Source organism: Lynx canadensis, chromosome D1 (assembly GCF_007474595.2).
Source record: "Lynx canadensis isolate LIC74 chromosome D1, mLynCan4.pri.v2, whole genome shotgun sequence".
NCBI lineage: Eukaryota > Metazoa > Chordata > Mammalia > Carnivora > Felidae > Lynx > Lynx canadensis.
In genome coordinates, this window is record NC_044312.2 from 88,354,363 (window position 1) to 88,381,209 (window position 26,847).

The following is a 26,847-nucleotide window of genomic DNA, read 5'->3' on the forward strand; positions in this document are numbered from 1 at the left end:
TGGCCGAACTCCTTGTTCCTGGAGGATAGTTCTCAGGAGCGTCGAGAACTGTCCAGTGGTCTGGGCTGTCTGAGCACCAGCAGATTTCCTCCTGTTTTGGAGAAGCTCTTGCTTCTCCAGCTGCCACTGGTGTTGAGAACCTCAGATCAGCATTATCAGCATCACCTGGAAACCTATTTTAAAAATGCCGGTTTTTAAGCCCTGCCCCCAGTCATGCTGACTCAGAGGGTCAGGAGTGGGGCCCAGCGGTTTGTGTCTCAGATCCTAGGTAATGCCGCTGCGTGCTCCAGCTTACAGCCGCCCAGCACTGAGCCGGGTCTAAGGGAAGTTGTGTCTTTCTTGGTAAGGTGATAAACGCCAGGAACTGTGATGGCTTTTCACACACGTTCACTTGATTTTCACAGTAGCCCGTTCAGGAGGTGGGGAAAGGCCTTATATTTAAGGTCCGGCTCAGCGGTTTGTTACTTCCCAAGTCCCAGACCCATCTGATGACAGAACTGGCTCTTCGGAACCCCACCTCTGTCTCTCTTTAAATCACGTGGCTATTTTCCTGAATTCTGGGTTTGGAGCGGTGTGGTTTCCATGCATGTCCAGGTGTTTGGTATACTTGGAAATGATCACTGGACTGAGTGGTGTGCCTCTATTTTAAAATCCAGGGAACAGAGAAATCTGTCCCAGTTTTTACTGTGTTTAGGTCAGAGCCTGGTATGGTAGGGGTGCTTGGGAATGTTACTAAGCTTCCTCTCCCTTTACTGGGTGGACTGTGTTCTCTTCCTGACATCCTGTAGGCTGTCAGCTTGTTGGAAGAGGTCATCACTCCCCGGAAGGACTTGCCTCCCTTACTCCTCAAACTGAATGAGAGGCCTGCTGAGCGCTTGGATTACCTGGGTGTATCCTATGGCTTGACCCCCAGGCTCCTCAAGTAAGGGTCTGCCTGCTCTTTCTCTTTCACATCACCCCGTGGCCTTGGTGTCCTGAAAATGAGCGTTCTGTGGACTGTGTTTGCCCTTCCAGCTGGTGTGTTTGTCGGTTCCGTTGACCACTCCCCCACCCCTGCCCAGCCCTTCCCGTCTTCATCTGCCGGCCAGTCTCAGAAGGTGTGCACAGTGACCTGCTCTTTTTGTGTCTTGGCAGGTTCTGGAAGCGAGCTGGGTTTGTTCCTGTGTATCTGAGACAGACCCCGGTGAGTGAGGTGGAGGAGGGGTGTGGGTTTGCAGTTACAGTTGGTGACAGGTCTGTCCTTATATGGAGCCCAGGTGCCTCTTGCTATGCTCTGAGCATGTGTGCCCTGCCTCCAAGAGGTTTATTCTGATGGACACCAAAACAGCCATCGCCACTTCAAGGCCATGCGATCACACACTTCGCTCCCCCGCTGTGTGGTGCACACTCGGTGTGTACCTGGCTTTGTGCTTGATTGTAAAATGGCAGAAGTGCGTGTGGACTCGTTCGTCAAATTCTGGAATCCTGCAGCCTGGGGGCCTCCTAGAATTTGTGAAAAGTGTAGCAGTGTCTTTAGGAGAGGCTTGCAGATGCGCAGCCTTAGGTATGTGAAGGAGGGATGTGATTGCGTGGATGACCAAGCGATGGAGGATTATTATGGAAGGGAGAGAGTTACTGGGAGTTCGTTAAAAAAAAAAAATCTAGCACCTGCAATGAGTAAGGTAAGCCACAAAACTTATTTTCTAATGGGTAGAATTAGGCAACAAGAAAGTGAAGAAATGAGAAGTTTTTTAGGTTACGCTATGTGCCGTGAAGAAAAAATTGGAAGTGTAGCATACTGAGTGGTCAGGCTTCTGAGGGGTGGCCTTTCCAACTGGACCCTGAGCATAATGCACTAGCCACATGGACGGTCCTAGAGAAAAAGGTGTTTCTTTTTTGTTTTGTTTTGTTTTGTTTTTAAATTTAGAGAGCCTACTGGGCTGATGGCTCAGAGCCTGGAGCCTGTTTCTGATTCTGTGTCTCCCTCTCTCTCTGCCCCTCCCCCGTTCATGCTCTGTCTCTCTCTGTCCCAAAAATAAAATAAAACGTTGAAAAAAAAAATTAAAAAAAAAAAAAAATTTAGAGAGCCTGCAAGTGAGTGGGGGAGGGGCAGAGAGAGCAGGGAGAGAATCCCAAGCAGGCTCCTTGCTGTCAGCGCAGAGCCGGATGCGGGACTTGATCTTACAAACTGTGAGATTATGACCTGAGCTGAAATCAAGACCTGGATGCTTAATTGGCTGAGCCGCCCAGGCACCCTGAAAAATATGTTTCTAAGCAACAAGTGCAGGGCCTGAGGTGGAAGTGAATCGGTGATTTGAAAGCGACAAAAGAAGGTTGGCGTGGGTCATTGGCTGGGGACTCTGTTTTCTTCCCTCCAGTTGGAGGAAGGTGTTCAGGAGCTGTGGCTGCTGTGTAGACAGTGGATGGTGGTGGCCCAAGAGTGGAGGCGAGGATGTGGGTGGATGAGAGATGGGGTGTGGGCTGAGGAGGAAGCAGTGAAGATGGAGAGAAGTGGCCGAGGCCGGGCATGTTTGGGGGTGACACTGACTAGAACTGAAGGATTGGATTGCAAGATGAGCGAACCAAAAGAATCGAGGATAATTCTTAGGTTTTTGGCTTGAGAGTCAGTAAGAACTGGGAGATAGAGGTGTTATTTGCCGAGAAGAGCCGCTGGGGGAGGGCAGGTCTGGAGGTGACAGCGGGAATGCCCTGGCACAGTGGGAGATGCTTGTCAGATGCCCGATGGGGACAGAGACAAGCGGTGGCCTGCAGGAGTCTGGCACTCCAGGTAGAGGTTGGGGCTGGAGATGGACACTTGGGAGCGTATTCTCAAGAGAATATACTCCCCGGGGTCAAGGACTTTGTTTTCTTCACAGCCGTAACCCCGGCACTTAATATCATCTACTACGTGTGGTATCGTGTTCAGTAAATATTTTTCAGTGAATGAGTACATTTTAAAAGTTATCGAAAGCTGGGACTGAAAGTCGACTGAGGGTGCGTCCTGGACTGTCCAGCCTTTGGAGGAATGAGTCAGGAGACGGCAGAGTGGCCTTGAGGTGGAGGAGAAAGTTGGGGAGCGTGTCAGAAGCCAGGATTAACCAGTGTTTCAAGAAAGGGACTCGGTGGCTTTCGGAGAGCAAGTAAGCTGAGGACAAATAAATGGTCAATGGACAATGGTGATTAGAAGGAAGGCAGCTCCTGGAGAGCTCAGGGCTCATCCTAACTGGAGAGAATGGAAAGTGAGGAAATAGATGATTCATATGGGAAGTAAAAGGGGCAGAGAAACAAGGTAGCTGCAAGGAGACTGGCATTCAGGGGAGTTTATCTGGTGGGAGATTCTAGAACATGGTTGTTTGCTGCAGGGTATGATTCTGTAGAGATCACACAAATCGTAGTATAGGTGACAGGGGCTGATTGCAGACCTCGAGGCAGGGGGAGTAGGACCCTGGGTGCAGGGGGTGAGGTGGCCACCTCATCCTTCACAGCAACAGGGAAGGCAGAAAGTTTGGGCACAGAAGGTGTGTGGGTCAGTTGGTTGGGTTGGTGCTGGGAGGACCAAGTTCTGTTTTCCCAGATGGGAGGCTGAGAGAAGGGGCATTGGAGGTTTGATTGTTTTGGAGTGCACAAAGCCCCCAGTTTCCACGGGTGGTGCCCATTTGAGAGTTTAAAGTGGGCCTGGTGAAGACCACTGGGTGTTCGGCTGCTTCTGTGTGGGCAGAGCAGCTCCCAGGTGGGCTGGGTCCTTGTCAGTGAGTGGGGCTGAGGCTGGGCTTAAATTTGCTGGTCGGCTGTGAGGTTTGTGCAGACCGTTGAGTTCAGCATAGACCACGGTTTATCCCTGTGCTCTTGTGTGGTGTGCCACTCATTTGTGACATGGTGTGGGTATTTTGCTATGTGAGTGCTCTTTGGTCAAAATCCAGTAGATGTTTCTATTGTGTGGGGTTTGTGGTTGTTATGTAATAAAAATGTAAAGACCTATGTTCACTATTTTAGCACCTAGAGAAACTTGCATTTGCAAGCTGGTTGCCAGTATGGGAACTCTAGGTTTGGGGCAGGGAGTTTTGTTGTAAGTTACCCAAAACCTGTTGATTGGATCATGTGGAGTTTAAGCTGTAATGACTCAGAGTTCAGAATCTGACCTGATGGCGTGCGAGTGGCTCACTTCCATGGGTCTGGAGCAGACCTTGAACCGCTCTGCTCCACTCCTGCGGCACCTGCTAGGAAGTCACAGAACCGAGGGGCCTCTGAAAGCTGTTATGCGGGAAATGAGGCTGTGTGGACGTGCAGGCAGTGCGTGGGGGGCTCTCCTAGCTGAGAGGAAGGAGACGCCTCTGGAAGCGCTGTGTCTTCCTGCCCTTCAACAATGACCGTTTCTTCAGAAAAGGGTGTTCTTGGTACCAAGTAGGCGTTTGTGTTTCCAGAATGACCTGACTGGAGAACACTCGTGCATCATGCTGAAGACGCTGACTGATGAGGATGAGGCTGACCAGGGAGCCTGGCTCCCGGCCTTTTGGAAAGGTAAATTAGAGTAGAAGGGAGACAGGTGACAGGCAGGCGGCCCCCAGACCTCTGACTCTGTGCGGGTGTCCTCCACAGACTTCCGAAGGCGGTTCCTAGCCCTGCTGTCCTACCAGTTCGGCACCTTCTCGCCTCCCCTGGCTCTGAACATCATTCAGAACAGGAACATCGGGAAGCCAGCACAGCCAGGTGAGCCGCGCGGACTGGCGCAGAGGGCTGGTAGTGGCTTGGTTTTGTGGAGGCAGGAGGTGGGCGTGGTGGTCCAGGAAGGCTGGCTTAAGAATTGAGGGATGGGCCCCCAGCCTGCATCTCCCACTGACCCCCCCCTTCCTGCCTTTGCCCCAGCTGGCCCCGCTCTGCCTTAGGGGCACCTGCGCCCACAATACTTTCCATCTTTGTAACAAGACTTTGGGTGTTAAATAAGTTCATATTAGCTAGTTAATTGTGGAACTTGATTTAAATTCTGTGAGCTAGAGTAACCAGCTTAATTCTCAGGCTCAGTGTCCTCATTCATGAAATTTGTAATAATATGTGTTCCTCCTCCTGTGGCTGACACATGGGAAGTGCTTTGGACATGTAAATTCCGTTGGAATATTTAAAATATTAAAAAGTGTAATGGATCATTAGTATTAATAGCTGTAGGTTTTTTCTGCTGCTGGGTATGTGTGTGTACCTTTTCTTTTTTCTTTTTTTTTGCCAATTATATTTTAATGGAAAAATCTGTTTTCCTCAAACTGGGCAGAGCATACACACTTTCTGTGAAGCTGGGTCCTGAGGAGAAGTGGCAAAGTGGGGAAGGAGTGTTGTGCTCCTCTATCCCTGGGACGCTGGAGCCTTTCCTTGGTCTGATGGGCTGGCGTGGAACTCTGAGCAAGGGTGACATGCCAACCGTCCCCCCTCCCTGCGTGGCCTGAGGCCGCCTGCCCTTGGCAAGAGAAAGGTCAGGGCTGGCCCAGAGGAGGCCCTGTGGAGGAGCAGCTGTTAGGGCGCCACCAGGGGACCACTGTGTGTTACTTGGGAACCCCATCAGGCCTTGCAAGGACGTCCGGCTGCTCTAACGTGTCTGGCTCTGTTGCTTGGACAGCACTGTGCCGGGCCGAACTGGAAGCCCTCTTCCTCCCCTATGACCTGAAGAGGCTGGAGATGTACTCACGGAACATGGTGGACTATCATCTCATCATGGACCTGATCCCGGCCGTCTCCCGGATGTATTTCCTAAACCAGCTGGGGGACCTGTCCCTGTCTGCGGCCCAGTCAGTAGGTTATCTGCTGCTTGTGTGCCCATTCAGTTGGATGCTCTGATGTAATTTTGTGCATTTAATTCCTTACGGTTCTGATCGGTGGGTAGTGTTCTCCCCGTTTTACAGGTGGGGGGACACTTGGGCTCTGAAGTTGACTCACGTGCCTGGCCATACAGTCAGAGGAAGAGTTGCGGTTTGAACCCACATTCTTCCCACCCCACCACATTGCCTTGATTCTAACTCTACCTTAGCAGAGGTTCAAGGGCACAGTGTAATTTAAAATGCAGCTCTGAAGCAACTGTTTGTCAGGATAATCAGTTTGGGGATTTTAGGAGGAGGAAGCATTTCTTGGTGGTTTCAGTAACAGGGTGAAAGAGAAGATGCCAGAACAGACCATACCAGTCGATATTTTGTGGCTGATAGCTTTGGTCAAAAGAAAGTGACTGGTTCTCCGTGCCCTTTTAATGGGTAAGGGCCTGTCCTAGTGGCCACTCCAGCAGATTTTCCATCCTCCAGGCTCTTCTTTTAGGCATTGGCCTCCAGCACAAGTCTGTGGATCAGCTGGAAAAGGAGATTGAGCTGCCCTCAGGCCAGTTGATGGGACTTTTCAACCGGATCATCCGCAAAGTGGTGAAGGTAATGTCATCTGAAGGCAGGGTTTTGATTTGTTTCCGATAATTCAACAAACTCACTCCCTGCCCTAAAACAAATAGATGTTAACGTTTGGCCGTATTTGTTGCAGATCTTCTCACTCACTCACTCTCGCTCTCACACGAAGAAATAGGGGCCTTCAGCTCTATATGGAATGTTCCCGTGCTTTCTCCCAGGGGCGGCACCACTGTTAGGAATTTGCTATCTTCCAGTCTGTGTTTTTCTACTCTTACCATGAAGGGGTGCACTCTTGCCCATGTGAAGTGTGTGCTAAGTGACTCGGTAGTGAGTGACAGCGTCCCAGCTGCCACTCCGCTTCATCTCTCGGCCGTTGTCTTGCAGCTATTTAATGAAGTGCAGGAGAGGGCCATTGAGGAGCAGATGGCAGCAGTGAAGGATGTGGTTATGGAGCCCACGATGAAGACCCTCAGTGATGACCTGGTAGGACCCGCTTAAAGCGTGGGAATGTCGGAGGCTCACCCGTCGCCCTGGGGGGAGAGTCCCGCCCTGACGCAGCGGAGTCCCCCTGGCCTGCGTGTGCTCGCGCTCTCGCTCCCCGACGTGCGATGCCCCCCGAGTGCGTGCGTGCAGGCGGTCCAGCACTGCTACTGACAGCTTGTTTGTCCTTTCAGGCTTTTGCAAACACACATTTGATACTCTTTTAGTAAGAGCTGCCTCTGATGGCGGGGAAGGGGGTGAACCGAGGAGAAGGAGCTGTCTGCTCTCATAGTGATACCGTGCCCTCTTTTTCTGTCATTTGTCCTCTGCTCGGCTCTGACCTGCTCTGTCTCTGGGGCTTTGACCGCAGGATGAAGCAGCAAAGGAATTCCAGGAGAAACACAAGAAAGAAGTGGGGAAGCTGAAGAACATGGACCTCTCTCAGTAAGGCCCCCGCGCCACTCATGGGGAGTGGAGGCTCCGCCTTGGCCTTGAGGACCCTGGGGACCTGTCTGCAGCTCCCTTCTGATCCACATCCGGGTGCCCTGGCAGCTGTCACATGGCACCATTTTAGAAGCCAAACAGCTAAAACCTCTCTAACTCACTCTGCATATTTTGAGGATTTTCCCTCAGGTCCCCAGGGAGGGGTGCTAATTGATGAACATCCATTTTCTTTTTTTTTTTTTTTTTATTTAAAAAAAATTTTTTTTTTTTAACATTTATTTATTTTTGAGACAGAGAGAGACAGAGCATGAACGGGGGAGGGGCAGAGAGAGAGGGAGACACAGAATCGGAAGCAGGCTCCAGGCTCTGAGCCATCAGCCTAGAGCCTGGCGCGGGGCTTGAACTCACGGACCGCGAGATCATGACCTGAGCCGAAGTCGGACGCTCAACCGACTGAGCCACCCAGGCGCCCCAATGAACATCCATTTTCAATGGCTGCTTTTCTCTGTTTCGCTTTTACATGTAAACTTGATTCAAGAAAGGATTCTACTGCCTACAAATAAACCAAAACCCCTTGTTCTGGAACCCTCTGTGAACTAGGACTCCTAGTCCCCCTGAGCTTCAGCTGTAATGGTGTCCTCTGCTCTGTGGGTTGATGTAAATGAAGTTTCTAGAATTAGTGGCCTCTGAGCTTCGTTGACCTGTAGCCCCCTGACTGAGTCCTTTAGAAATGGTGGTTGTTGGACTCATGAGATGGAGGACCCTGGAGGTCCCTGGGCAGGGTTTTGAGCTCTGCCCTCAATTCACAGTATCAAAACCCTGACTTGCTGGGGCTGCTGGCTTGAGAGAGGTGGGGCGAGGTGGGGCAGGGAGGCACGATTCCGGGGCCTGTGGGCACCATGCCTCTTGAGGTGGGAGTGAGCAAGATGCTTGTGGGGCCATAGGAGGCTCCCCCTGCTGGACAGTTAGTGAGAGTATGACTCCTGGCAGGCCCTGTGGCCCTCCTTGATCCCATGAAGCTCCCTAGTGTGCAAGTGCCCCTTCCCTCTGCCGTTCACGCTGGTGCGGCTGGCCGGGCCTTTGTGATGGGCCATGTCTGCTGAGAATGTTGTCACTATCTTCTTTTGAGCAGGCTTTGAGATTTCCTTTTTTTTTTTTTTTTTTTTTTTTAGATACATAATCCGTGGAGATGATGAAGAATGGAATGAAGTTTTGAACAAAGCTGGGGAGAATGCCTCCATTGTCAGCCTGAAGAGGTGAGGGCCCAACAGACTTCTGGCAGGAGAGGCTTTCTGGTCTCTCAGCTCCTCTAGTGACTTTCATTAGGAAATAGGAGGTCGAAGCAAAAGCTTTGAGGGACAAAATCACTACTCTTTCCTTGAGGGTAGCTCCTTTGGTATCGTATTTCCTACAGATGAGGCAGGGCCATGGGGCTCTTGTGGGCATCAGTGTGGTGTCTTGTGCACCCTCACAACGGCGGTGGCTGCTTTATTACCAGCACTGTTCTAAAAATGAAGTGACCGAGGCTCCAGGGTGTTAAGTAACTTCCCAAGAAGCATCCATCCAGTAAGAGGCTGAGCCGGGGTCAGGACCAGGTGTGTCCACTGCTGAGGCTGGAGTTTTACCTGCTGTATTCCCCTTGCTTGAAGCTGGTGATTCCCCAAGTCTTGGGTCTTAGAGTTCCTTTGCATCGTAAAAATTGAGGGCCCCCAAGGGACTTTTGTTTATGAGGGTTATATCTATCAATATTTTCCATGTTAGAAGTAAACTGAGATGTTAAAAAATTCATCCAGAATTAACAATCATGGACTCATTATGGTTTTGTTGTTTAGAAAAATAGCCTTTGCCCACAAAAATCTTAAGAGTGGCGTTGTTTTACATTTACATTTTGCAAACGCTGTCTGGGTTAATAGCAGCTGACTCCTCTGCTTCTGCGTTCATTCTGGTGCCATCGCACACCTCGTAGCTTCTGGAAGACTGGACAGCTGTGAGAGTGAAAGTGAGGGGCAGACAGTGTGTTTGTATTGTTGTGAAAACAGTTTCCCCCTTGGGGCCCACCTGGAAGAGTTGGGGATCCCAGGAGGCCCTGCTTGAAAACCTCCCCCTCCAGCTGCTTCTCTGCAGAGGGGGGCATTTGTAGATCATGGCTTCTCGGGCCTGAACCTATATTGGAGTTCCTGGGGAGGAGAATGAGGTTTCCCCTGCCCTCGGCCTCTGGAGATGAACTTCCACAGCTGGTTTGGAGTTAGTGGGGAGGTGAGTTCTTGGCGTTGCCATAGGATAGGTTCCCTTGAGGGATAGATTTGGAAAGAAGAAGTCTTGTGACTCTAGGAACTAGAGATCCCAGAAATCAGATACTGTCTCCTGCAGTCTCCATAAAGTTACTGTGGCATTTTGAAGGTTCCAGCAGTGCTGCCAACCTCAATCCCCGGATGCTCTCAGATGTGGCACGAGAGCTCACTGTCATCGTGTCCTAGTTTCTGGTTTGGCCAGGATAGCAGATGACGCACAGGGCCTGTGATGGCTCTGGCCTTGAGCATGGTGGCTTTGACTGGAACAAAAGGCTGGGGCGTGTGCTTGGTGTGGACCCCGCTGGTTCCACGTCCCTCGGAGCTTGGCTTTTCCTGCCGTTTGGCTGTGTCACTGCTGGTGAGGAGCCTCCTGCTTTCACTGGCCTCTGTGGCAAATCTGCTTGAAGTTCTCTGAGTCAGTTCTACTCTTGGAGATAAAAACACTGATACCTGTCATCGTATTCTTTGAGGCCTTGCTTTTCTTTTTTGAGAGGTCGTTTCGTTCAGGTGATGGTAGTGGTCTGTGGATGGAACTGTTTGCTTTCTCGTCATAGGGAGGTGTTTGTTCCCAGGACGAAATGCCACTGGAGAGAATCTTTAACCTGTAAAAGGGAAGGAAGGCGGTAGTCCTTTGCCGAATGACTCCAGTACTAAGCTGTCAGCGAGGCCGCCCCTGGCCAGCTGAAGCGTGTAACCTGAGTTCCTACTCCTTTCAGTTTCTCTCTCATTTAGGAAAAATAAAATACTACCACGCTGGAAAGTATTACAGGGTGTTCTTGGGAGAGTCCTGCTTTGTATTAGAGACTATCCACAGGGTCCGTGGGATAATATGTCTGCTTTTGAGTGGTGGGAGGGGAGAATGAACAGCAATCCAAAGGGAATTCAGATTTCAGGTGTTAAGAGAGATTTATTCCTCCAAGGAAGAGCCCGGTCTGGGCAGGAACTGGTCGGCATGTTCCCCCCAGCACAGTGTCTGGCGTGCAGGTAGGCTTGCAGAGAATATTTCTGTCTCATTAATGTTTCAGATGGTGAAAACCCGTTTTCAGACAAAGCAAAGCAAGCCTGAAGCAAAGCAGTCTGAAAGATGTTACAGATCTGTGCATATTTCATTTTCTCTTTCTATTTGTGGGTTTTTTTTTTTTTTTTTTTTGTCTCTCTAGTGACAAGAAAAGGAAGCTGGAAGCCAAACAAGAACCCAAACAGAACAAAAAGTTGAAGAAAAACAGAGACATGAAGAATAAAAAAGATATGAAACTGAAGCGGAAGAAATAGGAAGGTGGGCATCCGTGGCTGATGCGTAAGGAGAGGAGTCTGACGTGCTGAGCTGTCTCTGGCTGGACCGGGTGGCGGCCTGGATGTTAAAAGCAACGAAGTCCCCATCAGACCCAGAAGCTGCCCAGGAGTTCAGTCCGTGGGCCAAGCTTGGCTTAAGGCGACGTCCCTTCTGTGCTGGTCCGCTTAGAACTGGACGGTTGGACAAACCTCTGGTGCTGCTGAGGGCCTGCCTCCCCTCCCCCTGTCCAGGTCTTTTTTCCCCCATAAGTTCACACTTTGCTCTGGGCCCAGCTGTTTTGGCCCCTTCCCATCTATTGGAGCCATGCTGACTCTTGTCCCTTCTCAGACATTAAATGCACAACCTTCTGGTGATGCTCAGGAGGCCCCTGATGGAGCCCTGGGCCTCTCGTCGTGGCCTAGAGCAGCAGGAGCTCTGGTCCAACCACGTGGCCGCGGCAGGTTACTGTTCTGTGCGCTGGGCTTTGCTCTGCTGTGAAGCATTCCTCTCCTGGCTCCGCAGGCCTGCTGCCCTGTGTCCCTGGAGAGCTTGAGCTCTTCATTTAGGAAAAGACTATGACATTGAGTCCCCAGATCTGTTATTTCATCTATTTGGGAAAAAATGTGCAAGACCATTTTGCTAGCAGGGGTGAGGGAGGGATAGAGAATCTATTTTTAATAAATAACAAGCTAGAAAGACCAACCGCCTGTGGGTGCTCATTGACCCCGTGTGGGTGGGAGTGGTGCCTTGCCTTGTTTCTCCTGGTGGGGCTTGGCTGCCCGGTAATCTCCGGAAGGAGTTGGTACCGAGGGCGAGCAGGGGCCAGGGCTTACTGATGACCCAAAAGCCTTTGGGAGAGTGGCCGGCACCCACTGTGCTCACTGTGGTCCCTCTGAGGGACATGCTGTGGTTCCGGGAAGCTAGCTAGCTGTGCGTTTCCTCCAAGCTTCTGTCAGGTCATCGGGTCCCTTCTGTTGGGTACAGGAATTGTGTGGTGACTTCACGCATACTTTGGTATGCTGTTTCACGGTATCTACTTTCTGGTTCTAAACACAGTACTGTGTATTGAAACCTTGACCCTGAGGGCCTCTGCTGGTTTCTGTAGGATTGTTCCTTATCCCTGTCGCTGAGGGTGAGAAATGCTCAAGGTGGAAGTCGGCTCAGTCGTGCTCTTGTTCTGATCTGCTGTCTCCCTGTGCCCTGCGGCTCCCTGGCTGCGGCAGCCTTGAGCTTTGGTTACTGATCCTCCTCAGATTTTCATAGAACTTAAAAGGACTGGTCTTCCATGAGTCCAAAGACCCTTTCCTCAGTGAAAGGTGTGTAATCCAGCTTCCTGGAAGGGGAACTTCTGGACCAGAGGATTAAATGTACACCTCCTAGGACTCACACCCACAGCAAGGAGAGCAAATTCGGCCTGGACTGGTGACCCCTGCACCTTGCCTACATAGGTTTAGGGGTCTTTCGTCTCCTGGATCCACAGGTTCCTGTCCACAGACCCCCTGTTAGGCCAGCAGGAGAGTTCAATGAGAGGGGCAACGAGAATTTTTGATCTGCTTGTTTTTCAGGTGAGTGCCCGAGCCTATCTTCCAAAGGATTTTCTTAGGAGAGTGACTTTTTTTTATATGAAATTTATTGTCCAATTGGTTTCCATACAACACCCAGTGCTCATCCCAAAAGATGCCCCCTCTTCAATACCCATCACCTCCCCTCCGCTCCCTCCCACCCCCCATCCACCCTCAGTTCTCAGTTTTTAAGAGTCTCTTATGCTTTGGCTCTCTCCAACTCTAACCTCTTTTTTTTTTCCTTCCCCTCCCACATGGGTTTCTGTTAAGTTTCTCAGAGAGTGACTTAAAATCAAAGTCGGAATCCCAAGTGGTCAGAGCTGGATGGTTTCTTAAAACTATTGTCTTAAGCCATGTCTTCCCATGCGTATGGGGGCCCAGATCGGCCGAGCCCTTGCATGGCACCTCCCACCCCGAAGCCTGGCTTATGCTCTGCTCCAGGATGCAGGGAGAGGTGCTCTGAGGTCAGACCTCCGGGCTGCAACACTGTTCTGCCCTGAGCCCCACTGTGACCTTGGGCACGCCACTTTCCCTCCACCTGCTGTCCGGGCCCACATCTGTGAGACGCAAGTGGTAATGACCATTCCCACCTCATGCACCGTTGTGAGGAGCGAGTGGAGCTGAGTGTGAAGAGCGGACAGTGGGGCCTGGTGTATGGTAAGTGCTCTAGAAATCTCTGGGTTGTGTGGCCTGCATCTGCATAACCAGGGGAGCTGCTCAGTGACACGCAAGCTTAGTAAGACTTAGTAAGACTGGCTTTGTTCTAAAACAACCTAAGCTGAAGAGCCCCACTTGGGGGGCAGGAGATGATGCACTTTGTGGTCAGAACTGTCCGTTTCTGTGGCTTCCAACAAGGTCATTCTTCTCGGAGACAGCCTTCCCCTTTGCACACAAAGAGGAAGTGAACATTGTGCCTTGGCCCTTTTATTTGCAAAGGGTATGTTCTTAAACAGGTCCCTGCACTTTGTGATCTTGGGTTCCCCTCCAAACTTGAAAAAGCACACCTCCCCCAGACCTCACCATCTGGCCCCCAGACAGTGACATCTGTAAAGCTAGGCTGTCTCAGGAAATCTCATTGGTGAAATGAATTCAGATAGGCTGGCTAGGAATGCTGTCACCAGGATGAGAACGGGGCTGAAGAAGCCTGAACAAAGAAGATTCCTAAATGGTCTCCATCCTCCTGAGCTGGGAGGGGGTTAATGCTGGCCTAGTGCTTCCACTGCTCATCTGGCCCCGGCAGTCCCCAAGGACTCCAGAGTGACCGGGAGGTGGACACAAAGGCATTGTTGAGATGGGGGGGGGGGAGGGGAGAAAATAAGTGATCGTCACCTTGGAAAAATGTAGACTCATTATCTGAGGGCCTTTAACACCAGCAACCAGTTTGCAGGCCTGGAGGAGGGGCGGGGCTGCAATCCCTCTGGCCTGAATGGGAGGGTCAGACATCAGCCTTGGAAGAAGCGGATGCCCCTTTCTGTAAACAGGTTGGTTAAAGGAGAAATGTCCTGTGGAGTTTGCAGCGGGTGGGGTGGCAGGAAAGGGAAGGCCTGAGGGTCTCCTACGGGGCTGTAGGTGGTTCAGCTGAGGAAAAAGTTTCCATGCTCTTGGTGTCTGGCTGTCATTGGGCAACGAGCAGAGAGCAAAGGAAAGGGAAGAGCAGGAGCAGGAATGCGGGGGACCCTCACGCCTGGAGGAGTTTCCTGTGGGGACGAGGCCCAGGCTCCAGATGCCGAGTGCCAGCCTCTTCTTGCCTGCGGGGCGGCTGGAGAATGCAGTCCCACTGTACAGAACTGACGCTCTCGGCCCCTTGTTTCCCAGGGACTCCTGTGAAGAAGTTCACCTTCCTCTCCTCCAGCCTGCCTTTGGCTGCTGTTAGCTGAAGCGGACAGCTGGAGGAGAGAGGCCCCCGTGCTCTGGAGCGGTGGCCCCGAGGAGGCGGCCAGCCACCAGGGGTAAGGTCACTTCTAGCCCCGATTTCTGTGATTGAAGCACTTCCTTAGTGTGCTCTGCTACACGTAGGCTCAAAGGGGACCCATCCCTCCCTAACGTGGCCTTCTCTTTGACCTGCCCCCGAAAGAGAAAATGGCTGAGCTCCCTGGGTACTTGACGGAGGTGCATCCTACAGGGGGGAAGGAGGGGAGAGACTTGTGGGGAAGGTGGACACAGACACCTGAAGGGTAGTTACTGCAGATGGCAAGTGCCGGGCAGGGACAACCCCCGTCCTCCCTCCCAAGGGCCTCTGCCCAGAATGATGGCGCCAAGGGGTGCACCTCCTCCCTGTGGCCCCCAGAGGGCGCTGTGGGCCCACGCAGTCCTCTCACCACCGGTGCCAGGGCCCCACGCCGCAAAGCTGGTCATCAGGCCTTTCGCAGACCAACCCCAACTGACCCCATGAGGTCATGTTGTCCCCCAACTCCTGAGTTCTGGCCTATCAGTTACTGAACCACAGCACTTGGGTCCATGTTTCTAGTGACCTTAGAAATTTTTTTTCCTGCGTCAGGTACCAAACATTTTTAAAAAACCTTTATTTCTGCCTGGACTTTGTACCTAAAACAAACTACAGCTGGTCCCAGAAGACCTCTGGACCCCAGTCGCCAGCTTACTGTTCTCCCTCTATTACCAGGTGGCAAACACCCTGCCTCCACCTTTCTGGGCCACACAGGCTTAGACTGTCCAAAGTTTGCAAACAACTGTTAACCCCAACAGCAGCTCCCACGTGAGGGCCGTGGGGGTGGTGTGGGCTCAGGGGAGACCAGAAAAGCCCCTGCAGCCATCGTATTCCTGTCTGTGGGCTCCAGTCCCTCCACACAAACACCTTTTCCGTCCTGATCAATGGCACATGTACTCAACACACGGGAATGATTTTCTCTTAGCTACTTCATTTGATGGAAGAGGCACACCAGAGCCCGGTGTTGGGGGACGGATGGAGGCTCAGGTCCTGGGTGAGGTGAGTAGGGGGTAGCCTCAACCCCGCTTTTGGCAGGAAGCCTGAGTAACCAGAGAATTAGCTCTGGGTTCTCTTCCCGGTCCTAAATGGGCTCTTCTCCAGCTCTGAGCAACCCTCTATCAGGAGTGATGAGACCAAGGTCATTGTTAACAAGTGTTTATTGTTAATAAAACCATGGTACATTTACAATAAGTGACAACATTAATGTATAGTTACAGTATCATACAATATTACAGCAATAAAATAACGCCTATTCCTTTGTACATCCAGCTCAAGCAGCTAGTCGAAAATATTTTCCAAGATTGCAAGCCCCCAGGGGCTTTTCAAGGTAACCAAAGTAACACCTCCTTAAGTGCCCAGGTCTTTTGGTGAATAAATAGTTTCTAAGGTGCAGCCAGACAGCCTGAAGAAGGCTACACCCGGAGCAAGCTGTCCGGAATGCTCCCCCAGTGTCTGGTCCATAAATATGACAAGTGTCCAGCCCGATGCTGCCCCTCCACCTAGGGAAGCCCGGGGCCTACAGCAGGCCCGGAGCAGGTAGGTGAGAAGCAGCAGGCCTTCTCCTGCCCCTTCCCTCCCACCACTTCCCCACCCTTTCTACCCCCAGGACCGCAGTTCCCAGTGAGAGGTGCCCCTCTCCAGCCCAAGTCGGAGGACTCAGCCAGGGGTACAGTTAGGGGTCTGCTTCCTGAGCCCACAGAGGCAGCCTAAATCTAGGCTTGGGGTTTCAGAATGGGCCCCTAAAAACAGCAGCAGCATGGGCTGAGGCCCCCGGACTCCTCCATGCCACCCTGTGCTTAGACTGAAAGCTCTGAAGGCATCAGTTGGGGAACTGCTCTACCACTAATCGAGCAGGTTTGTGGTCCCCAAAGGAGGGCCTCTGTCGGCCTAGACACCAAAGAGGATAGGACTGAGTGACCCTCTGTGCGGGGATCTTCAGGCCCCCTGGAGGCTCACATCAAGCCTTTGAAGGCACAGCCTTGAGGAATAAGTTCAGGGATTTGGACAGCCTTTCTGACGTGATGTTGAGAAAAAAATACCAGCTTCTGCATGAAGTGGCCTGAGGCCCAGAGTATACATTCACTACATTCATCAGGATGCCTGTACCTCCAGGAACCCCAGCTAGGACTGTCCAAGCTTATGGAGGCGTGGGGACTGCAGGTAGTTAGCTTCTGACCGTGCCTTCCAGGCCCTATTTCAAGCGGGAAGAATCAGGATCAGCCATAGATCTCCAGGAGGGGAGCACAAGAGGGTGAGTACACGGCAGCCCTCAAGGTGCAAACGGTATGGGGGTTGCAGGTGGGGGAAGGGCCACCTTTTGACCTTGTCTGCCCATAGCTAGTCAAGCAGACACAGCTCGGGGCAGAGGGTTGAAGGTGGGGCTGCCCAGTGACAGGAGGGCTCAGAGCACATCTACCTGTGTAAGGACAGATCACCACCAGAGGGGAGGTCTGGGGAAAGAGGGGGAAACTGAGTCCCATGAGCCTGGCCCCAGGAGGGCCTCAGCCAGCGCCCTGGCCCCCTCCATGGGGCAACGACCCATCCAGAGACCCTGGCTACATACTCGTTCAGATGGCCCGGAAGCACTTGCTCCCAGCCTTTCACACCCGCTGGGATGCCTAGAGACAGAGCCCTGGCCCAGAGGGGGCTGGGTGTGCCGACCTGTGTGCGCCCAGCCCCCTCACACCCGGGAGGTGATGTAGACGGAGTGCACGCGCTCGGCCAGGGTACTCTGCAGGTCCTGCAGCGGGTCCAGGCCCTGCACTTTGCTGTTGCGGCCGTAGATGAGCTGCCGGAAGGAGTCCTGCTCAAGCAGGGCCTTCATGTGCTTGAGGAAGAAGCCTTCACAGAACAGGGCCAGTTCAGGGGCATTGTGGATCTGTGGGGGGCGGGGGGGGGGTGAGACCCACAACCTTAGCATGACCCCGGCACAGCCCCACCCGAAACCACCCTCCACCCTCCCCCAAATAGTACCCATGGGCCAAGGCCCAGCACAGGCCTTGGCCCCCCCTGACCTGGACTCTGTCCATAAGCATCACCTCCAGGTTGGACTAATCTGGGCTCAAATCCCAGCTGTGCCACCAGAAACATCACTTGTTCTTGGCCCCAGCGTTTTCTTTGCCTACTTCCCACTGCTGCCATCATTGAATGGCAGTCATCCTTGCTGGGGCAGAAGCTCCCTTACTAATGGCAGGGTCAGGGAGACGGCACGAGGCCCGGCAACTGAGCCGGTAGATGCTCAGTAACTATTTTAACTCCAGAAATATCAAGTGTCTGCTCCAAGCCAGGCAGTGGGCACCAGGTTCTGAGGTCCAGGTCTCTGCAGTGTGCTCTTAGAGCTGATGTTCTCCTTCGGGGAGACAGAAACCAGAGGACCAAGCAAAGTAACGGCAGATGGAGGTCAGTGCTGTGAGGAAGCACGGGCAGGTGATGGCCGTGTGGCAGGGGCCTTATGGGAGAGGGGGGGAAATCAGCGGGCTTTGTGAGGTGCTCCGGAAGGTGCTTTCCTGGAGGTGGGGATGGTTATCACAAGAGACCCGGGGGAGGCGGGAGCGGAGAACGAGCCAGGGCACTGGGTGAAGGGAGAGGTGGGTGGGGTGCTAGGGGCTTGGTGAAGCATGATATTTAGTCTGCAAGCGGAGGAAGCTTTGGGGGAGGGGAGGCGTTAAGTAGAGGAGTGACATGGTCCTAACGCTTTTCAAAAAGCCTGTGGACTATGGGGTGAAAGCCAAAAAGGGAGAGGCTGGGCCAGTGCCATGGTTCAGAGAGGGGGCGGGAGAGGCCCAGCGGACAGACTGTCGATGTGTTCACAAGAGCTGACCCAAATGAGGGAAACTAAAAAAGATTTACATATATATAAAGTATATAAAATTCTCATGTTTTGAGTCTAGGCACCTGAGCAGAGGGCCATGCTGTTGCTAAGGAAGGGGAAGATTCAGGAGGACAGGTTGGGTAAGAATCAGGTCAGAACCTGGGGAAGTGATGGGGCTCAGAGAAGCTCAGCCTTTTGCCCCAGGCACCCCCAGCCTGGTGGGGCACAGCTAGAATGTGAACTGGGATCCGCTTGGCTGGAAAGCTCTTCCCCGAGCTACATGCTGCTGAACAGCGATGACCCCAGACTCCAGAGAGCATTCCTGCCCCCCTCCAGTCCTCACACTGCCCCGCAAGTACTGCCCAGCTGCCTCTGTTTCTTAGCCAGGCCCCAGCGGGTCCTCACCTTGGCGTACTTGTACGTGTTCACGGCGCTCTCCACGCTGAGGGTCTGGGAGCACAGGATCTCGCAGTGCCTCTGTAGGGCATCCAGCTGGAACAAGCTGGCGGCTGACAGCAGCTGTGGGGGGGGCGCGGAGGGAGGCAAAAGGTGGCCTTGGATGGGGGCAGCCAGGCCTGTGGCCCAGGCATCACGGAACAGAAAGCTGCTTCGTGCAGTGGGCCCTATGTTCTAATCCTCGGGCCCTGCCTGCCTCAGCAGGTCAAGTCTGAGGACGGATTTATTTCTGTTCTAGAGCACCTCGGTATTTGCTGGGACACCTTGGAAGGCACAGGATGGGTGACAGACACTGGTTGGGATTCCTGACCTCACGGAAGATCTTCAATCATAAGCTGCATGCTTTGTCTACACCACCTTCTACCCAGGTGCCTGGCCGGCAGGGGCTCTGTTTTCTAAGTGCGAGGAGGTGAGTGGGAGGCCCTGCTGCCTGCCTTTGATCCTCCTGGGCCCATTATCCCTACAGGGGAGCCTTTCCAGCCCCCACCCCCACCCCAGGCATGGCCCAGGAGGCGGTGGGCACCCACTTCCCTGTCACAAGAAGAGAAAGGACCAGCAGGGAATCAGAAGGTCCTCGAAGAGGCCACCTCCCCTCCTTGGCTCTCCAATGCCATGTCTCTGAGCGCGGGGTTGAGAGCCAGCAGCCAGGCATTGGGTGCACCGGCTCCCACGCCCTTCCCAGCACCGGGACCTCACCTCCAGGATGTCGGAGGCCGGGATGTCCATGGCTTCTGTTCCTCCGTAGTACAAATACTGCATCATCATCTGCAGCGGGAAGAGGCCCCGCATGAACACCAAATGGCCCCGCGGCACCCACGTCCTCTGGCTTCACCAGAGTGCCGCTCTCCGCCCTGGGCCTGGCTGCGCCCTCCACCCTCTCCATGTGGATGCGTGCACATCCCCACTCACTGAAGCGGATATTTTGTGCAGTCTCTACAGGTCAGCCCCGAGACTCTCCCTCTTGATTTCCTGTATATACGGCAAGCTTCCCTCTACGGGATGGTTTCACCCTCAACCTCATGACAGCCCCGTGAGCCCAGAAGGGAAGGTGCTGTTCACAGATGGGGAAACTGAGGCCCCAGGAGGGAAGGCAGCATGGCTCAAGTCACTCAGGTCTTCTGACTCCCACACCAGACTCTAAGCAGCACAATGCTCATTTCTCTTCTTACCTAAATTCTAAATAGGGGCCTACCCTCAGAAGCTGCTTCCAACTTTCCCGGCTGTGCTAGAACTCCAGCGTGGAGGTGAGAGCCAGACCCTGTCTGCCCCCTGGATTTGTTCCCTTGGACAGCAAGCTCAGAGCTGGGGTCGGGTCTGGTCCAGAGGTCACCTCGTTGCCTGGCCCAGACCTAGGGCTTGTGGGAACAGAGGGCCTGGGATATCAAATGAGGTGGCCTAGGACTGGGGAACTACATTTAATTTCATTGTGGTCTGTCACAAACTCTGCCATCACGCTGGAGCCTGGGAGGTTCCCAGTTGGAAAAAGAAAAATGATTCTCCCCGGTTGGCTGCAGAAACAGCCCCAGCAAGGAGCTGGCAAGTGTGTAAGTAAACACGGCTCCGGCCGGCACAGTCGGGCTCTGTTAGGAGCCGGCCCCCGGGCTGGAAGAGGCACCAGAGGGTCTAGGAAGCAGCCCAACCCTGGGGGAGAAGAGTGGGGAGATGGCCAGTCTGTCCAGGCCTGAGGTCAGTCCCCGGAGACTGTCCCTCCCCACAGAGCGGGGGGCGGGGGAGGCTCCCTCGGTCCAGCAGCCCCTGCTGGAGCACAGATGGAGGTGTCTGTCCTTCCAGGAGGTGTGCGCCTCAGGTGCCGTCCCCTGTGCTGGGCACAGAGTGGCTGTTTGGGACACCGGCAGGACTGCCTTGGATGATCCAGCGCTGGGAGTGGAGCAGGCGGGGGGATGGGGGGTAGGATCTCCTAGGCTCGTTTGCTAAGCGGTGGCCTCAGGACAGCCCCTCAGCAAGAAGGGGCCTGGGGGCGTGGTCCGTGAGATGGGCCGGAATCCTGCCGCTCTCCTTCCCAGGCCCCACGGCTCGGGAGCTGGTTCGACAAGGCCCAGCCACCTGTGGCCTGTGGATCTCCCTGAAGTCCCTTAAATGGATATTAGTCTGTGGAAGCCAGAGCTGAACCGCTCCCTGGGAACCTTGCTGCGGGAGGCGGGTGGCCAGCAGGCAGAGATGGGTTGAGTGTGCGCAGCCCGGCAGCCCGAGGGTCCAGACAGGCTGCTCTGGGAAAGGCCCCAGGCAGCGTCAGCTGCAGAGGGGGTGGCAGGGTCTCCTTCCGTCCCGGACAGGACCCCAGGAACCTGACTCCAGGAGGCTGCAGATACTGCCGGGACAAGACTGGGATCAGAAGCCAGGTAAGACCAGCCGGTCCTCAAAGGCCCGGGTGGGGTCGTCGGCAGTGACCTCGGCAAGATCTAGGCTGGCCCTAACACGATAGCCGCTGACCACATCTAGCTTTTAAGTATTTGGAATAAGACTGGTCTGAATTGAGATGTCAAAAACACACTGGATTTCAAATGCTTATGTTTTACATTCTTGGTATGAAAATACAGTTGCTAATTTTTATATTGATCACATGTAATATTTTGGCTACCATGGGTTTAATATATTATTAATTTCACTCCATCTCCTGCTTTTATATGTGGCTACTAGGAAATGTTAAATTACATATGTGTCTTGCATTATCTTTCTCTTGGATGGCAGAGCTCAGATCTCCTTGGGCCTGTTTCCTCCTCTAAAAAACAAACCTAATGAACCCCTTCCCCCGCCTGCCCTCATTCCCTCCCAGTGCTGTGAAAGCCAGGGAGATACTGTGGGGCTGCCCTGAAACTTCCAGCTTTGTTAGGAGACCCCGGTCCCGGATCGAAGCCCGGAAAGCAGAGGTCAGCATCTGCATGCTCCATCTGAGATGGCACTCCCCCACGTGGCAGAATTCTATAGCCAGAGAGCCCACGTTTCCCAGGCCTGCGTGTGCCACGGATGTTAGACCTGATGTCCCTACTTACCCTCCCAACAGCCCCGAGAGGTCGTCAAGGGCTGCTAAGGCTGCTCCGACGCGGATGTCCTCCCAGGGAGCGAGAACCCCTCCGGGCTGGGCAGCCACGTGGCAGTGGGCACCGTGTCCACACACGTGCCCTCCCCCTACTCTGGCCCCGGCCCTGCTGCCTCTCCTGCATTGCCCTCCCATATCTGGTCCTGACCCCACCTCATGCCCGGACTTTGGGCTTCTTCGCCAAAGCAGTGTCTAGAGCTGCCCCTTCTCCACGTGAGTTTGGAGCAAGGGATGGAAAAGAGGGAAGGAGAGACCCTCCCCTCCCCAACTCTGCTGCCTGTGCCAGACCCTGGGCCTCGCCTCCACCTTGTTGGTCACCAGGTCCTGTCCACCTCCCCTCACTGCACGGCCACCAGCCGCTCACCGTCATCACACAGCTGGATTTCTCAACAGCCTCCTAACTGGTCCCCTGGAGTAGTCATGACCCCTCTGGTCCCTTCCTCACCCTCCGAGTGAGCTTTGTAAATGCGAACTTGACCATTCCACGCACATAACCTAAGGTTTGAATCCTGGCTCTATCACTTCCCAGCTGTGTGACCTTGGGTAAGTTACTCAACTTCTCTGTGCCTCTGACTCTTCATCTATCAAGAGGTGATAATACCCCTACACCTCCTAGGTGTGCCATGAAGCTTAACTGATGAACACAGTCAAAGCACTTGGAGCCACGCCTGGCTAAGTGAGAGCGATGGTGCTATAGGTTAAAGGTCAACCCCTTCATGCGATGGCACCCTGTGGCAGCTTCAGACTCATTTCTGGATGTTCTTCTGAACCACTAACCAGACTGGATCAGAGGACATTTCTTGAACACACTGTGGTCTCTGCTTCTGTGTGCACAGTTCCCCCTGCCTGGGGCTCCCGATGGCTGGCTAGCTGCCCCAGTCCCTGACGGCCTCTGCGGATTTGGGTTAGATGCCCCTTTTCTGTGCTCCCAGTGCTCCCCATGCATACAGATCACTCTCTGATCGCTCTCTTGTAGTCCTGTCTCCTGGTGGAGGGGGCCCGGTCCTGTTTAGTGCCATCCCCACAGTGCCCACAGATGATGAAATGCCAAGTAACTGGGTGAAGACAGCAGGAGAAGGAACGAGGCCGTTTTAGATGGTGGCTCCCTGTGCTTCCGTGAGACTCTGACCTCTCCCACTAGGTCACAGAGCTCTCCTGTGCAAGGCCAGGGCCCGGACCCACATACCAGCTGTCCCTGGGCTCGGTCTCAGCCCCTGGGGGTCATCCGGGCAGCCCAGAGTGCCCCCCCCCCCCCCCCCAGCCTGGAGACCTGTAGTCGCCACTTTCCCAAAAGGAGCTCTCCGCCGGGGCTCCTTCCTCCAGACTCTCTGGCCCCGACTGGCAGCCAGCCCGTGGAGTTTCCATCACACTACGTCTGATGTTCTCCAAAGTTAGGGACTGAAAGACCCGACCTGGGTCCTCCGCAACCAGGACAGGCTCACCCGGCTTTTTCTGCCTGGCCTTCCTGGTTGGGGGTCTGAGGCCTGGGAGGGCCTCTGTTTCCCAGAGTGAGCACAACCCCCGCGTCCCGCCTGCAGGAGGCAGGGGGCTGACGCCACAGGGAGGTCTGTGCTGTGCTGCGGGGAGCTCTCCCTGAGGCACAAGGGCTCATGCACGTGTGCCAGGCCTTACGTGTCTGTCAGTCTGCCCATGTAGTCGTTTGGTGGTCAGAGCTCAGGACTCATAAGTGAGGCTCTGAAGCCACAAGCCCACACAGGAATGGCTACCTCTGCCTGGGAAAGGCCCAGACACTCCCACCTGACCACTGATGTAGCGAACGCAGAAGGCACCGGGGATGGAGTGGAAGATGGCGGCCAATCCCAGCTGCCTCCCAGCCCAGACGGACAAAGCCAAGGGGCCCTGGGGGTGGGGGGAGCTCCCCCCACCCCACCCCTGAGAAGCACAAGGCACAGAGAACCACACACCTGAAAAATGTGGTACTTCATGTCGCTGATCTCAATGGTTTTGCTGCCGTTGCCATCCTGTTCTGATTTATTGGTCATCAGCGTCTTGAACCTGGAGCGAAAGGGGAGAAACGAGGCGGGTCTTGAGCATGACTTTTACTCCATCATTCTGCAGCAATGGCGCCATCCATCACCTGGCCGGTCACTGGGAGACGGGACATTTTTAAAATTACTGCAGCGCTCCCAAAATGATTCTCGGCAAATGGCGTCTTACATCACTCTGGACTGACAGCCGGGCTGGGCCCCAGTGCGTCCCCACTGCCCCCCAGGGGTGACTGTGACGCCTGTGGCGGGAAAAGTGACTCTTCATTCCCAAACATTTATATTTTCTAGTGAAGGCAGGAACTCGAACAGGAATACAACCTCAGGGCTCCTCCTGGAGAGCTCTCGTCCCATCCCCTCTGTCCCTCTGTCCACATCGTCTTGTGCCCCCTGTGGGGCAGCGGGACTCCATGGTCGCGTGACCCATCTCCACAGGACAGGCTCCTCTGTCACCTGGTGTCTAACGAAGCCACTCCCACCCCTCTTCCCGATGCAGCCTACCTGTTAGAAGCCGTCACCAGCAGGACTTTATGCGCATAAAACAGCTTTCCTTCCACTAGGAAGGTCACATCTGACATCTCCTTGTTGTTCAGAAAGTGAGGATCTGTGCCCAAAAGGAGAGAAGGGAAATGACTAGGGCCCCCCCACTACCGGGTGCTGGCTAAGCATTCTGAGAGGTTGGGGGATACAAAGGGGAAGAACAGAGAAACTGAGGCCCAGGGCCTTGGCGCTAGGAATGGGGAACAAGAGACAAACAGGGAAAGATAAAGGAAGACAGACAAGGAGGGGGATCTGGAAAGGTCGGGTGGGCGGGGGCAGGCCTCACCTAGCCTGGCGGGCAGGGTCTTCCGGATCTCTGGAATGCTGGGGACCGGGCTGCTGCCATAGCAGTGCGTGAAGATGGCAGCCAGCTGCTGGGTGACGGAGTCGTTCTGCGGGGCAGGGGCAGAGAGAGGGCCTGTGAGCTCGCCCGCCCGCCATGGCCGTCTGTTTATAGCTACAGACACGTCAGGCTAATTTCAAAAGTCCAGGCCTGGATTAGAGCAGCCGCTGTCTTTTATTCCTCCTGGATCTGGCTTGGCAAGAGATGCCTGTTCCTCCATCACTGAATCCCCAAATTGCTTTCCTGGCCAGGCTCCAGCCCCGACAAATCCACGGCCTGTGGCCTCGGCAGCCAGGCAGTGGGAGTCTGGGTGTGGGGGGTGCGGGAGGGTGCCGGTGTCTGTCTGCCGTGTGTCGGTCTGCGTGTCTGCGGTCTGGGCCGGGGCCCTGGAACCCGGCAGGCTCAGGGTGGGGACCTGCCCAATGTCACTCACTTTGCTGGTCTTGAGGATGTCGAACATGAGCTGTAAGCCCTCGGTCACCAGCTCCTCGTTGTATTCCTCCTCCTTGATGGAGCTGAAGTCCCGCAGGAGGCTCTGCACCACCGAGTACCGCGACTGGGAGAAGGAGGTCCTCAGGGACTCGATCCAGACGTGCAGCTTCCAGGGGACGCCTGGGTGCAGGCAGGGGAAGGGCAGGCCTCAGCAGAGTGGGCCCTGGACAGACCCTCCCCCCCCCCCCCCCCCCGCTTTCTCGGCAGGCTCTCCCGCACTGTGCCCCCTCCGGTCCCCTAGCATCCCGCCCTGTCCCCTCATGCTGAGTGGCTCTCTCCGAAGCCAGCTGTAAAGAGCTTCCTTTTGGCCTGACAGGCTTGCTGAGGTCAGGGGGATTTCAGGTTCTCATCAGATGAGGGAGAGCCGGCCTGAGTGCCAGGAACCCGCACGGCTCAGCCTGAGGCCACGCCAGTCCCACCGTCTCTGGGGCCCTGGAACTACTTACTGGGAAGACCTATTAATTATGAGGGATGGCCAGGTGGACTCGGATGCCTAGAAAATAGGCAGGACACATAGGCCCACGCCTATCTAGAAGGCTGAAATGAATCCTGACCTACCTCAGAGGGCTTTTACCAGCGCTCAGGTCACTGGCATTCAGTGGCACATAATTACTGTGTACCAGCTCCCTGGAGTGTGTCAGTGAGGCCATAAAGTAACTTAAAACTACTTTGTGAAGGTCATGACAAAAACTATTAATTTTCCTGGTAATTAGAGACATAGCTTCTTACCCCCCAGCCTCATATGGATTTAAACAAAAAAGGACGGATGGCATTCCCTAGGGACACATGACTTAGGTGGCATTAGCATCCTCAGTTTGCTGACTGTAGATGGGAATGATACACCCATTTTACAGTGAAGAACACTGAGCCTGACCGGCCGCAAGAAGGCAGCATGGCCTCCTGCTCCCCTGGCCCAGTGCTAGGGGTCTGTGTGTCGTGGCCCCTGTGAGAGCAGGGACACCGCTGCCGTGCACCGAGCACTCGTGGCGAGCCAGAGCCAGGCCCTGTGCCTCACGTGACATCACACTCTTAGATGAGGACCATCAGCGCCTGTGGAATGGCTGGGACCTCACCCAGGTCTGTCTGTCTGTCTGAGCGGCCTCCCTGGTGGAAGGACAGTCCCACAGACTTGCAGACCCGAGGAGTGGAGGGTTTGGCCGAGTGACAGGAGAACATCCAGGTGACCAGAAAAGTTGACTCAACCCCGGGGCCGCACATCCCAGGCCGTGACCAGGCCCTGGGGCGGGGAAGCTCTGACCAGGGAGGATGAAGGGCCTGAGGCGGGGCGATGCCCTCAAGACGCACCTCTGCTGAGGACTGAGGCTCCGGGCAGCTCCTGTCCTGGCCATCAGCCATCAGGCCTGCGCAGACCGGTCCCGCCCGGTGCCCTGCTGCCTTGTGGCCCATCTGCCCCTGTGGGCACCGCCCCCTTCCTGTCTGCCGCAGAGCAGGAGAGCGCGCGTGCGCGTGCGTGCACACGTGTGTGTACGTGCATGCCTGCGAGTTCTCACCCAGCGCCCTCAGCTCCATGGTGATGTCCACGTAGCCGTGCTCAGCACTGTAGTACATGGCCTCCTGCAGGGCCTTCGTGCGGGTCCGGCTCAGCCGCACGGGCCCCTCACTGCCGCTGCCCTGGCTGGACGCGTCACTCTCCTCCACACCTTCGGCCAGGATCTCCTCCAGGGACAGCACGTCCGCTTTGGCCTGCTGAGGCTGGGTCAGGAGCTTCCTCAGGACGTTCCTGCAGGCCAAGGGACAAAGGAGGGTGACGCCTGAGGTCCTCACCATGGACGGAACCA

General features: G+C 54.5%; 2 protein-coding genes across 3 annotated transcripts in view; one reads left to right on the forward strand and one right to left on the reverse strand.

Moving 5' to 3' along the window:
• The window catches only part of NAT10 (N-acetyltransferase 10), a 36,182-nt gene extending 24,648 nt beyond the window's left edge, over positions 1–11,534 (forward strand). For both annotated transcript variants that reach the window (XM_030332453.1, XM_030332452.1), the window contains exons 20-29: positions 789–922; positions 1,135–1,183; positions 4,401–4,497; positions 4,576–4,686; positions 5,582–5,754; positions 6,255–6,374; positions 6,732–6,830; positions 7,198–7,271; positions 8,444–8,527; positions 10,723–11,534. In XM_030332453.1, the coding sequence (XP_030188313.1) occupies positions 789–922; positions 1,135–1,183; positions 4,401–4,497; positions 4,576–4,686; positions 5,582–5,754; positions 6,255–6,374; positions 6,732–6,830; positions 7,198–7,271; positions 8,444–8,527; positions 10,723–10,834 (1,053 nt within the window). In that variant the 3' untranslated portion in view covers positions 10,835–11,534. The remainder of the gene's footprint in view (positions 1–788; positions 923–1,134; positions 1,184–4,400; positions 4,498–4,575; positions 4,687–5,581; positions 5,755–6,254; positions 6,375–6,731; positions 6,831–7,197; positions 7,272–8,443; positions 8,528–10,722) is intronic.
• A 3,947-nt stretch (positions 11,535–15,481) lies between these two features.
• Positions 15,482–26,847, reverse strand: part of ABTB2 (ankyrin repeat and BTB domain containing 2) — a 175,396-nt gene continuing 164,030 nt past the window's right edge. The window contains exons 10-17 of the mRNA XM_030332454.1: positions 26,560–26,789; positions 24,990–25,168; positions 24,500–24,605; positions 24,175–24,277; positions 23,593–23,683; positions 19,306–19,374; positions 18,559–18,672; positions 15,482–17,220 (exon numbers count right to left, since the gene is read on the reverse strand). Of these exons, the coding sequence (XP_030188314.1) occupies positions 17,023–17,220; positions 18,559–18,672; positions 19,306–19,374; positions 23,593–23,683; positions 24,175–24,277; positions 24,500–24,605; positions 24,990–25,168; positions 26,560–26,789 (1,090 nt within the window). The 3' untranslated portion in view covers positions 15,482–17,022. The remainder of the gene's footprint in view (positions 17,221–18,558; positions 18,673–19,305; positions 19,375–23,592; positions 23,684–24,174; positions 24,278–24,499; positions 24,606–24,989; positions 25,169–26,559; positions 26,790–26,847) is intronic.